Source organism: Carassius gibelio, chromosome B3 (genome assembly GCF_023724105.1).
Source record: "Carassius gibelio isolate Cgi1373 ecotype wild population from Czech Republic chromosome B3, carGib1.2-hapl.c, whole genome shotgun sequence".
NCBI classification, from domain to species: domain Eukaryota; kingdom Metazoa; phylum Chordata; class Actinopteri; order Cypriniformes; family Cyprinidae; genus Carassius; species Carassius gibelio.
This window is the reverse complement of record NC_068398.1, coordinates 25,889,769-25,904,072: the sequence shown is the minus strand read 5'-3', so window position 1 is coordinate 25,904,072 and position 14,304 is coordinate 25,889,769. Positions and strand designations below refer to the sequence as shown.

The 14,304-nt window shown below is 36.7% G+C and overlaps 1 protein-coding gene across 1 annotated transcript in view; it reads right to left on the bottom strand.

Annotated features, from left to right (window-relative positions):
• Positions 1–14,304, bottom strand: part of LOC127951763 (netrin-1-like) — a 68,719-nt gene that overhangs the window by 18,945 nt on the left and 35,470 nt on the right. The window contains exons 4-5 of the mRNA XM_052549764.1: positions 6,965–7,114; positions 5,077–5,130 (exon numbers count right to left, since the gene is read on the bottom strand). Of these exons, the coding sequence (XP_052405724.1) occupies positions 5,077–5,130; positions 6,965–7,114 (204 nt within the window). The remainder of the gene's footprint in view (positions 1–5,076; positions 5,131–6,964; positions 7,115–14,304) is intronic.

Below are 14,304 nucleotides of genomic sequence, written 5' to 3'. Positions count from 1 at the left end.
AAGATTTGTTGTGTTTTTTTTTTTTTTTTGTTGAGACATCAAGCTTAAAGTATGATTTAAGGCTATATGGAACTCATGCTCAAAGAAGAAAACAAAACTAAACTAAACTTAAAAAAAAAATAATAAAAAGAAATCAATTTGGTGCAGTTGCTGATATTTCTATGTCCAAAAAACTAAGATGAAATTCTGACAGCTTGTAAATCAGTGAGATCTATAGCAGACTGCTTAATTAAAATGCATAGACATGTCAGCTGTCACTCTATATTTCCCAATAATACAGTATGTCTTAGTAAGATGATATTTAAATGTTTTATGGTCAAAGCACTGTAGTTTTTATTGTGGGGCAAAATATACAATTTAATGCAAGACAATGATGATAAAGAGATTAACAGTTCAATTCAACTCAAGTTTACGATACAAATCATTACAAAGCAACTTTACAGAAAATTTTATTTTTACAATATTTAGCTGTAGCTTATAAGTGGTGACTGTCAGTTTGTGCGCGTATGAAAGGATTTTTCAGAAAACTTAATACAAGACGCAGTCAGCCAGACGATGAACACTATTAACAGCAATTATTATATGATGCAGTCACACTTGTAGCAATATCATACATTTAATAATAATAATAATAATAATAATACATTTAAGTGCTGAGTAACATTAATTAAAGGCATGTTCTTACTATATGGTTAGGATTAGGGTTTGGTTTAGGGTTACTTGCATGTTATTATGCATAATTTATTGGTATTACAATACCGAGTGCATGTAACGTGTAACAAGGACACTGTAAAATAACACGTTAACAACATTTCCCGAAAGTTGTATCATATTTAAACTCATATTTTAACATTTTTCTACAAAAATTAGATTTCACTTGTTGTGTATTATATTGTCTAATGCAATAACGCTGACGCACTTTTAAGTGTGACTCAAGTGATTTTGAAGCCTCTGCTACATTCGCACATTTAAACAGATTCACGTAAGACCTAATTAAGACTTAATGACTATTTAATCATTTAATCTTTTCTTCACCTAACCCAGTCATTTTCTCACCCTAATTATCAGCGCCCCCACCGAATCCCCCCACTAACTCAGCGATGTCAGGGCCGGGGGTTCACAGGTCATTTAAACTTCATTCAGGCACAGAACACCCTCATCACAATGTCCACAATAACGAAGCCTCATTCAAACGGCGCTTTCCACACATAAACCTCAGGGACGACGTCCAGCGCGCTATGATTTATGTGTTCAACACCGCCGTGGAGATTTGAACCCCACACTGAGGCCTGGCCCGTGGAGTCACTTCAACGCCAGCCATCTTCTGGACCCAAACCAGAGCGCTGGCTCGCTTCTCCTGACGCAAACCCATACCCGAGAGTCTCTCGTTGCAGCTACTTCAAATAATAATACGCAATAACTGCGAGAGTTTTGGCCGCCTGGAAGAGATGGGAGCGAGAAGACCTTTCAGCTTTCGCCTGAATATGGACAAACTTCATTATTTTCTCCGGCCCTCTGTCCAATCCACCCTTTTCATGTCCCTTTATATTCCGTCTGAATGAGGTTACCTGGGCAACGGCGAAGCAGGAAAGAACCACCAACCCGAATAATAAAAAAGTTTGAAGGGGGAAGCAAAAGGGGGGTTGAGGGCTAGAAGAGCGAGATGTCTGGCAGCTTTGGGGGGTGGTGGTAACACAAAAAAAAGGTGGTGCGCAGAATTAGGATGTGAAGGACTGTGGGGGGAGAACTGGAGGCAGGGAGTTAGAAAAAGTGCGGAAAACGGGTGGCGTCCCAAAAAAATAAATGATTCTGGCGAGTCCATATCAGCCACGCCTGATTTCCATGTAAATGCATGAACGGAGGACGGGCAGCTATTGTGTGGTGACGGCCCCTGTCCGCCTCATCCTGCCTCTCTTTGATAAGACTGGGCGGCTATAGGGAAGCGGCACAATGCCTGACGCTGCCCATTACACCCACGTCCCATCCATAATGGACGTCCCCTGTGGAGGGACAAATGTCTGCTTAATAGAGTCCCTCAAGCACAACTGTGCTGCTCCGCTGGGGACTGTCCTCACAGTAAACTACAGCAGGACAGGTGAACAGAGGAAGACAAGAGGTGCAACTTACTAGTAGATTTGACCCCTTTTTAATTAAATCTGTTTAATCTTAGAATACTTTATGATAATATTAATTATTCTATCTAGAATTTCAATCTTTTTAACATATTCTATGTGCCATTCAAAAGATTACGGCCAGAATGTTTTTGAAAGTAGTCTCAGGGCTGCATTTATTTGATCAAAAATACATGAAATCAGTAATATTGTCAAATATCTTTACAGAATGAATCTGTTTTTATTCACATACATTTTAAAGCATAATTAATTCCTGTGATGGCAAACGTTGAAAACAGTTGTGCTGTTTAATTTTTTTGTGGAAACATTGATTGATGTTTATTTACTAGAAAGTTTGAAATACTGTAATAGCATTTATTTTGAAATAGAAACACTATAAATGGATTTACTTTTGATAAATGTAATGCATCCTTGATGAATACTTGATGAAGTATTAATTTCTTTGTGATCACAAACTGTGGAATAGTAGTTTATATAATTTATAATATAGTGATGTTTCGTGTTTTGTACTATCATTCTGTCATTTTAATTTCTTTATAGTAGGCCTATTGACAGAAAATCAAAAAAGAAAGAAAATAAGAGTTCTGAATCCACTTATATTTATTTGATTAAAGATACTTCCTTATTGTAACATTGAAACAAACATTTTCCGTAAATCAGTTTTCAAACACTATGTATTGTGAAAAAATTGCTACACAAATCATGTTGAAATTAATAAAAACACATTTGTAAAAAAAAAAAAAAAAATACTGTGCTAGCTGTATTTTATTTTTGGACACTTAATATATTTACCAATATTTTAAATATGTTTAGACACTCAATCATTTTACTTTTCAATTTATACATTTACATTTATTATATATATTTAAAATTTTATGTAAACTGTAACAAGTTTGTGGGGGAAAATATTTGACACAACAAAAGCCAGACCCAGAATCATGTCTCCCAGATACAGTATAAGTACCACCAATGCAATATAAAATGATTGATTAATAATAATTATTACTCAAACAAAATTGATTGATTGGTCAGATTGATGCAGACCATATAAGAACCAGCAGGTCACACTGACCACTGCGCTAACCGGGGAAACGTAACTGCTGTTAGTGAAACATCTCAAGAGCTGATAGAAGCCAGGCAGCGTTCAGCGGCTGAGTCTGGCTCCACGGGACGGCTGCACGTCACAGGCGCTACTCCCACAGCGCAGACAGTGATCGGGCTGCTTGGGTAATTGAGTATGAATAGAAGTACAAGGGTGTGTTCTCCCTCACGGCATAGTGCTGCGAGAGTGTGACGGGAAAGCAAACGCATTCAAATGAAGCATGTAATCAGATTAGAGTCCCAGCCAGTTTCGATGGTGACTGAGACAGAGCGAGTAGAGAAGGAAAGCCACCGCTCATGTTGATATCCTCACGATTAAGAAAACCTCACGTTGATCTTATAAATCAAAGATCCACTGCTGCATTTTTATGGTTCTGTTTTGGCAATCTAACGCATGCTGTAAAGTCAGCACGCTGATGGGGTTTATCGTGTAATGTTGACACAGGTGGCAAATAAATACATAAAAAGACATGAAATGTAGATTAGATTTGTTTTGGCATGAAATGAGAGACAAACTAACACAGCTATGTTGACAATTTGTTGTTGTAACACTATTCTAAAAAACTGGAAGACAGATTAATGTATTATTATTATTATTATTAATAATATGTAATATAAATAATATGATTCATATATTGAAAATAATTTAAGTCATTGTGTTCCAGTTTATTCCTCTTCTTTATGTATTACACTTATATGTGTGTGTGTGTGTGTGTGTGTATACATATAGAAACAAACTACATATTGTTATATATATACTTAGTACACTTTTATAATAACTTTTATAATAAAATTAATTCATTTTAAGTTAATTATATGTAAAAGTTATCGAAGCATGTTTCCGCCATTAAGAAATTAAGAGAAGACTTTATTACATTTATTAAATTTTATTAATATTAATATTATTATTAATATATTATTTTAAATTATTATTATTATTATTACACAATATTTTTTTTAATGATTCTGTAATTCTCTGTAAAATGTTATTATAATACTGTTTATTATTTTTAGTTTAACTTCCGCCAGTAATTGTGGAACATTGATTAAGTACATATAATTTTTTTTTTTACAAATTGTTCATGTTTTTTTAAGAATATTTAGCTTTCACAAGGATGGACACATTCTAAAAGTTTCTGGAACATTTCAGAACATTTTGGGACTAGTTATTAAAAACAAAACTGTCGACATTCAGCGTACACTTCTGGAGTTTTGGATGATTCACTTTTGGTAACTGTTTATGTTAAACTGTCTGTTGTTTTATATATATATATATATATATATATATATATATATATATATATATATATATATATATATAATGTATGTATGTATGTATGTATATATATTTTTTTTTTCATGAGCACTGTTAATGGCACACAAAAGGTAATGTGTTTTTTTGTATTCAGCATGTCAAACTCCATAAAGAACGTAAAAAATAAAAGTGAAACAAAAAATGTTCATGGTATAATGTTCATGGTGTAGGGGGTGGTGTTGGCCCAGTGGATAAGACACGTCTTTGGTGTGAGAGACCCTGGTTTGAATCCACTGTGAGACACCAATGTGTCCCTGAGCAAGACACTTAACCCCTAGTTGCTCCAGAGGCGTGCGACCTCTAACATATATAGCAATTGTAAGTTGCTTTGGATAAAAGCATCAGCTAAATGAATAAATGTAATTGTAATTATCAACCGTTTGCATTGCATGTTTGAATCAAAGCACAAAAAATTGTGTTTGGACTATCTTCCCATATAGAGCTACACACATGCCTTATTAAGTAAGTGAATCTGAAGCTCCTGAAAGTATTTTTACATGCAGGTTTTCTTTTGGTTCCTGGACTCACCTGTGGGCTCTTCTGAACTGCTGTAGGTGGCTGTGGGTGCAGCGACAGGAATCTCTGCAACAAACAGTCAAGAACAAACAATCAGAACCTCACCGGACTTCATACTACTACCTTCAATAAACACATCTGAACTTTCAGTGAGGTTTATAAGACATATCAGGTTTATTAGACATTTCACTGATGACGTGAAGATGTGGCGGTGTCTAGTTTTAATGGGTTTCCTGTCTAAAGCCCCTACTTCCTTTTTAAGTGTTCTGCTGTCACATATACACCGATAGGGGATCGAGGCTTGTTAAAATGTGCAGTTGGCAAAAAATGTGATGTCGCAAAAATTTAATATCAGGCTATTAAAACAAAAGCACGTTATATCACGAAATATATGAGAAACCAAATATTTTCCACTCAGTTGACGGGGCTCCCTCTTTCTCTCCAGGTTTAACAGCACATTTGTTACCTACCCTGAGAAATAAGAGGAAATCTAGTTTCTCGGGGATCGGGGTTTCATTTGTCTACATGAATTCTTGCCAAGCAAATCTGAATGGCTTCGTGCGTACAGTTGCTTTTGTCAGCAGTCCAGATAAATCTTTATTTCGATGTCATCAGTTACCGCATAATAGAAGTGGTTCACATTAATAGGCACGCATTGTATTGCGCTCCCAGCGAGTATCTAATCAAGAAATGCCAGCTGCTGTGTGGGCCTGTCCTTAATCGCCACAGAGACCGTCTGCTGCCTTGTTGATACTGCCAATAAACATATCACCCATCATTGCCCCGGAGCAGGCTGTGAGATTTATGAGTTGAAAGGCCGTCAGCGAGGTTCAGGGCAGACTAGGTCATGTCAGCCAGGGCTTTATGGTCTGTTTGACTTAGCGGAGGGCAATCAGCAAATGTCCATCCAAGGAAATAATGGAACAGGGGAACGATACGGAAATTAAATGGGCCGGGGCCATGAAATCATGAATAATAATAGGTGTTTATGCAGAATTTCTTCGGAGTATTATTATTGATGTCTCTGTGGGTGGTAATGGGACAACAAGTCACGTTGGACCACCTCATTTGGTGCAAAAATCATTTTTGAATAATAGACTATTATTTGTGCTTTTATAACAACCATTTTGTGTCGCTGTGTTATTTATTTAGAGGTCACCCTCATTTTTCAAGAGGTAGAGGAGAGATAATTTAGTGTGCTTCAGCACTGTTTTCCCACTAATGTGTTTGAAAATGACTTTTTATTTAGTTTTTTACTGTTATTTTTTGTTATTCAAAATTATAGTCCAATTACGTAGTAGGAAGTGTAAAATTTATTCTACAGTACTCTCATTGATATGAATAAATATTTTAGATAAAAATACACATACTATTTTTTTTTACCACAACCAAGAAATAGGAAGCTATTAAATAGATTTACTTACAGTAAACTGACTAAGGATTATCCTATATGTTACCCAAATTAGGACATAAAAATCTTGATTTTTGCAAGTAATTTTTCACCAGTATTGGTTTATCTTTCAATTATCCTTTTTATCAAGCAGTTTTCTGTAAAACTGTATGTCTTTGGCAACATTTATATTGAAATGACTATTGTATATAAATGCAGGCTTTCTTATTTCTTGTTGATTTTAATTTAATTTACACACCTCTCCAAAAAGTTTGTTTTGAAAGAAGTCCCTAATGCTCACCCCAGGATCCATGTAATTGATCACAATTGCAGTAAAAACAGTATAATATCAAGAAATGTTTCCTATTTGAATATATTTTAAAGTGTAATTTTACTGACCCCAAATCAGAAGTGTAATTAATTAGCTATTTTTCAACACTTATAATGAACCTATAATCCTTTATAAAGACATAGAATGAGAAAGCGAAAAATAAGCCAGATGAATCTTACTGATACAGGGGGCGATGGGTGATCTGCTTTGCTGGTATCCTTTAGCGCAGCGGTTGCAGGTGATGCCAGTCACACCATCTTTACACGGGCACTGTCCAGTGGTCTGGTTACAGGTCTTACCAGCTGCTCCAACCGGATGACAATCACAGGCTGAAAAGAAAACACAAAACCAATGGTTACTACTGCAGTACTGTAAGTATATTAGATCGCTCTGTTGAAATTAGTTCAGTGAAAAAATCTTCAACTACCGGCATTCGTTTGAAAATCAGACACAAATCACCGTGTATGTTTGTTGATTCACTCAAAATAACCGTAAAGTAATATTAAATCTGGAACTTTACTTTAGCATATTACAAACTAGAAACTTCTGTTTGAAATTAGATTGTGGAGTTTTAAGAATAGTTATTGCCCACACCTGTGTGTGTGTGTGTGTGTGTGTGTGTGTGTGTGTGTGTGTGTGTGTGTGTGTGTGTGTGTGTGTGTGTGTGTGTGTGTGTGTGTGTGTGTGTGCGTGCACTGTGCCTGGATCCTGTCAGGATACTTCCACGTGAGTGTGTAGGCCTAAGTGGAAATGGTGGATACCCGCTGTGTGGAAGCAACAGGTATCTGGCATGTGTCTGTGTGTGTTAATACTTCTTGTGATCTGACATAGCACTGTCATATGCAGAGGCTGTGCACAGCCTGATCAAGTTTCCAACGTAAAGACATTTGGCAAAACATAGCCCTCGCAAAAAAGGCTGAATAATGTTCCCATTAATGACGGAACGGCGTGTACTTCAAAGATGCTCTGGCTGAGCTGTTCGTCTGGATGATCACACGTTAAAATGTGAGAACTTCTTTGGGCGCTTGCACTGCCAAACGTTTACCATAAAGCTGTTTGTTTGAAGTCTCAACTCAACTCTTCTCTTCAGCCGTTTTTAATGTAGCCAGGGATGCATTTGGAAATTTTATGAAGTGGTCTAGCCGCAGCGAGAGCTCAAAGCTCTTGGGACTAAAAAAAGTTGATGAATATTAGAAGTCACTTCTTGAATTAATAACAAAGGCAATTGTTTGTCTCAGATTTATGTCTGTCCAAGAGAAGCTGAACACAGTTATAATAGTGCCAGAATAGAAATGATTGTTCTGAAGAGACGAGTCACTGTGCCGTTAATCATTTGCAATTTTTCTTTTCTCGCACTACATACTTTAGGTAACAACTTTTCAAGCATACCATACAAATAGCTGTCTGTCTGTCCATCTATCTGTCTGTCTGCCTGACCGTCTGTCTTTTTGTCTGTCCGTCTGTCTGTGTCTTTTTGTCTGTCCATCTGTCTGTCTGTCTTTTTTGTCAGTCTGTCTTTTTGTCTGTCTGTCTGTCCGTCTGTCTGTCTATTTGTCTGTCTGTCTTTTTGTCTGTCCGTCTGTCTGTATGTCTTTTTGTCTGTCCGTCCGTCCGTCTGTCTGTCTGTCCTTTTGTCTGTCCGTCTTTTTGTCTGTCTGTCCGTCTGTCTGTCTATTTGTCTGTCTGTCTTTTTGTCTGTCCGTCTGTCTGTATGTCTTTTTGTCTGTCTGTCCGTCTGTCTGTCTGTCTGTCTGTCTGTATGTCTGTCTGTCTGTCTGTCTGTCTTTTCGTCTGTCCGTCTGTCTTTTTGTCTGTCCGTCTGTCTTTTTGTCTGTCTTTTTGTCTGTCCATCTGTCTTTCTGTCTTTTTGTCTGTCTGTCTTTTTTGTCTGTCTGTCTATTTGTCTGTCTTTCTTTTTGTCTGTCTGTCTGTCTGTCTATCAGTCTTTTTGTCTGTCCGTCTGTTTTTTTGTCTGTCCATCTGTCTGTCTGTCTTTTTGTCTGTCTGTCTTTTTTGTCTGTCTGTCTATTTGTCTGTCTGTCTTTTTGTCTGTCTGTCCGTCCGTCCGTCTGTCTGTCTGTCTATCAGTCTTTTTGTCTGTCCGTCTTTTTGTCTGGCTGTCCGTCTGTCTGTCCGTCCGTATGTCTGTCTGTCTGTCTTTTCGTCTGTCCGTCTGTCTTTTTGTCTGTCTCTCTGTCTGTCTGTATGTCCATCTATCTGTCTGTCTGTCTTTCTTTCTTTTTTCTGTCTCTCAGTCTGTCTGTCCATCTATCTGTCTGTCTGTTCGTTTGTCTGTTCATCTGTCTGTCTCTCTGTCCATCATTCTGTCAGTCTGTCCATCAATCTGTCTGTCTGTTTGTCTGTTAATTCATCCTCCGTCCATTTGTCCGTCCATCCATCCATCCATCCATCCATCCATCCATCCATCCATCCATCCATCCATCCATCTATCTATCTATCTATCTATCTATCTATCTATCTATCTATCTATCTATCTATCTATCTATCTATCTATCTGTCTGTCTATCTGTCTGTCTGTCTGTCTATCTATCGGTCTGTCTCTCTCTCTGTCAGTCTGACTGTATTTTCATCCGTCTATATGTCCCATTCATCAATCCGTCTATTTACCTGTCTGTCTGTCCATCTATGTTTCTGTCTACCTATTCATCTTTTTGTTTGTAAGACCTATTAACCTTTTTTTTTCTTCTAACAAATCCAGTTTAAGCCAGCATTCACTTCAGCCAACATTTCAACTTCAGAGACTAGTTTACGTCAAAAAAAAAAACAAAAAACAAAAAGACATTTCAAGAAACATTTCAGAATGCAAAGGCATGTTAAATTCAGGCAGCATAGCATATTAGTAAATAATTTGCATTGACACGGCAACTGGCTAATATACAAGATATCTTAGAAGCCACTCTGCATATTGTTTTCTGAATTGACGCCATACTGAAGAATTGTAGAAATCATGCTTTGAGAACAGAAAATGATTTTAATAACAGCATTTTAGCAGTTTCAATTGGATTGGTTTCACAATTTCCCCTCACTGATGATTTAGCTGATGTTAATAAATGCTACACAAAGTGGTGGGATGCTTTGAATTTCAATGCCCACTTAACATTCGGTAAAAAGCAGCTACAGTTCTGCACTTAAGCCACCCACCAACCAGCCCACCGCCTGCTGAATTACGACACCACTCTTACGCCTTCACAGACGACCCTACAAATCTACAGCACATAATCTAAACCAGAGCTACTAATAATTCAGCAGTAGTAAGAAGAGATGCTGGGGAAATGAGTGTGAAGCAATGCGGCATGGACTGTAAGTTCTCCTGGCTGTTGAAAACCGCTCTCCATGTTTAAAGGAACAGTTCACCCGAAAATGTAAATTCTGTCATCATTTGTTCACACTTATGTCATTCCAAATATGACTTTTTCTTCAGTGGAATGCTAAGGGAAAATGTTTTTTTATTTTTTTTTTATTTTTTCCCCCTAGGCCACACATTTACATGCAATTACAGTGAATGAGGACTAAGCCTTTAAAGCTTCACACAGGGTGCAAAAACATGGTAATAGCAGTCCAAATGACTTATTATATTCTACATATGCTGTCATAGTTATTCACTAATATCCCTGCAGAGGGCAGTTAATCACAGTGAGTCAGCAAAATTGTGATATAAATTACTGTAGCCTGATTAGTGAACTACTCATTGTTTTGTAAACTGAATCAAATTATTAAAGATCAGATTCAAAAGAATGTTTTGTTTACAAAACAAATGAGAGAGTCTGCTACTTTCTTTAAAGATGGTTTAGATTAGATGTTTACCTTATTCAGATAAACTTTTGAATTTAAGTTATTGTCCAGCCATTTATGCTACATTTACATTTATTTTCATTTATGGCTATTTTTGCTTTTTTTAGTATTTCTTTTTTATTGCAACTGCATGGACAATAATTATATTTCACATTTTTCTGATCTCCACAAAATAAAGTAAGTCAGGATGTATTATTATTATTATTAAATAATAATAATAATAATAATAATAAATGGCTTCATTAAACATTAAACCCTAGAGCTTTTGTTTTGGTGAACATTTTCAGGGAGCTCCTAAAGCTTCACAGTTTTATTCACAGTGCTTCTGGAAAGATGGTCGCACATGTTGTGTTTTCTCTCCGAACTCTGCAGATGTAGATATGCACTTCACTCTAAAATACTTTGTTTATACCAAATGTTCTGTCATAAATCTGCAGATGGTGCAGTGGTTCGCCAGGTCAAACTCAATCTGACATAATGACATCATTGACACACGGCGCAGCTGATTGGTTCTTTTTATATCAGCAGTCAATGCACTTGCTGCTCAACATTCATATACTTGGCTAGTGGTTACTGTAGCACATGTAGTGTTAAAACCCTCCACCTTCCCCAGCTCCACCTGTATAGACCTGCTACCAGGTGATTATGTATGCTTTATGTGGGGTTAATTCATACAGTATATACAGCAGCAGTTTTTCTTACTCATAGCAGCATGTCTTTTAATGTATTGACTGCAAGTCTCAGTTCTAGCTCTGCCGCAGCAGCCGCAGTGTAGCATATCTATTCTGACAAGACTAAACACATTAACATTGTTATGTTATTGTTACCATGCTAAACCCTCAGAAAGTTGTCATGATAGAAATGTATTAAATTAAATTTCAGCCTTTGCAATTTGATAATCACACACGCCATACAGTGATTTCGGTTTTATTTGGATCAATCAAACAATGATATGAGGCTGAATAAATAATGAGAGAATTTGTATTTTTTGACGAGATATTCCTCAAAGTGCAAAAGGTGAGAGAAAGAAATTGCATAGTTCTTGTGGGTGACATGGTGTTTACACTGTACTCAATGAGGGATGAAGTTGTTAATCTACAATATAAAACATAAGATTTTCCAGACTGCCACTGACAATGGATCTTGTTTGAGGTCCGATTTGTCTTGGTAGGTGCTTTGTCGCCTTATTTACAAGCGATATTCGTTTCTTTTCCAAATGACCCCCTATAGAATTTACGAAAGCACTGAACACGTTTGGCACAATGTTGCGTTTCCTGTCCAAAACAAGCACAATGAGATGGCTGGCTGACATGAACAATAAATACAGCAGTCCACTAGATGACGTCACAATCTTGAGGAGTTTGTCACCTGAGACGGATGAAGCAATCATCTTGACAAAGGTAACTGGAACTCCTCAGCCTTTCCCGAACAAGCTTTGACTTTACCGGTCATTTACTGTATGTTAGGGTCATTACAAGAGGCTGCTTTTGTAAAACTAGCATGCTTGTATCCCTCGCATCTGGCCTCCAAGCGTCCCATATATAGCCTGAGTAAATGTTTTGGCTGGCAGAAGAAAGCTGTTGAAACCCTCCTCTGAATCAGATGCATTCCTCATGTGATAATACACAGCAATGTCAATGAAACTTGGGCAGTGTTTGCCATCCATCACATCTGCGCTTTGGAACACGACAGTCCACAAAAAAGTAAGCTGCCCCAATGATTGGGTTAGCAGCCTCTCATATCAATTATGCTGCGGTTTGTTGAAGCTTTCAGCCTGTCAAAACTCTGGGTCTGCGAGAGTCAGATGAGAATACAAGTTATCTTGGCTTGAAGGTGGGAAATATGCAAGAGCACAGAATGTTTTGTGAGTGAATGGACTATGGGAACACTGGGGAATGACATTGTGAAATTCATCAGTGAACCAACAGTGGATAAAATCCATGCATTTAAAACTTTAGAGCCGTCTTGGTATGTATTATTTCAGATGGCTGTGAAAGACATAATGTAATGTTTCATGTTTTATAAGAAAGGTATTATATGCATCTTTCTCACTTCATGTCCACAATCAGGCTCTGTTACAAAACATAGTGAGGTGCAAGTTGAATAAGTGACTGATTAGGAACGTTCTACTAGTGAAGTGCATGGGATAATAATAATTATTCCTTACATTTATAAAGCGATTTTTTTAAGCACTCAAAGCACTTTACATTGTCAGGGGGTATCTCCTCATCCACCAACAGTGTGCAGCATCCACCTGGATGATGTGACGGCAGACAAATGCATATTTACAATGTCTGAATCGTTCCCTATCACCTACACAGTGCACTACAAGGCAATCACTGTACAGGAAATACTACAGTGTGACTGATCTCAGCCAGCGCTTCAGCATCTGTAGTTATAGTGGAGGATTCTAAAAGAGCATTTGATTGGTCTGAAGATTTGATGAGAAGATGAAGTATGATGTGACATCAAACAATTTGTTGAGCCGTTTTGGCGGAAGAGTTGAACTGCAAGCTTTGGATTCTTATATCTTCTGGATGCAAATTTTGTCACTGTTTTGGAGCACACTACCTAGAATTTGCCCAAAAGAAGACATAATCATGCTACCTCCCTTTGAAAACATCCTTCACAACAGGAGTGTGCCTTATGTTCTTTAAAATGCTGCCTACATAGCTCACAAAGCTTTTGAACAGAGCCTTACAGAACATCTGACCTTTAAGTGTGAACGTGAGGTCTCGCAGGTCTAGAACATATGGGTGATCTCGGGTGCCTTTACATTTATTTTTCTTTCATGGAGTGAGTGAATAATTGGCTTGTTTCACTATTATTGTTAATATTCTCTGTTGTCCCAAATTCCATAGCATTCCTACTTGTCTACTTGGCCTGTATTCATTTTCCAAGAAACCCCTTTGTATAAATACTATCTTATTCTAATCTCTTTCAGCTAAAACTCATTAGATTTATCTAAATCAAGAAAATAAAAAAGGCATCTAAAACAAAAGAATCTGGGACGTATTTCAAAGCATTTTGTGGATTTGAAGAAGGACATTTTGAACCAAACCCCAAATTTACCATGTTTAAGCATTTTTTACTTGATGTTTTACATAGTTGTTTCTCAAATTTATTTTTAGTCATAAATTATATTATTTACTTTTTTATTATTAATTACTTATAAAATAATAGTTCTCAGTTGGTTTACCCAATTCGCTACATTCTACATTCTCCTAATCCAACTATCTTATTAACTATTAATAAGCAGCAAATTAGTAGTTTATTGAGGCAAAGGTCGTAGTTAATGTTTCGTTAATAGTGAGAATTGGACCTTAGAATAAAATGTGACTGGATTCTTAATAAGAAAAACTCTTATGAAACTGTATCTGTCAGGAAGAAAACATCCTGTAAAACAATTTAAGCAAAGCTAATATTTACAGTTGTCTTTTCTCTACATTTCTGCATTTAGTTTCTTCTCTTGTAACATGCCATTGCTATACTGTGAATAATATTGATTCTCTACAGTAAATTGTATGTGATGTTGTTAGTCACTCTGGATAAAAGCACCTGCTAATTTGATTAAATGTAAATATATTTATTCACAAATACTGTATACAAAGAAACTTAATATCTACGACCATTAACTAACTTCATTAAATGCAGATGAGCTTTTGACATCAACGCACAACCAAGAAGTAGTAGTGATGATAAAAAC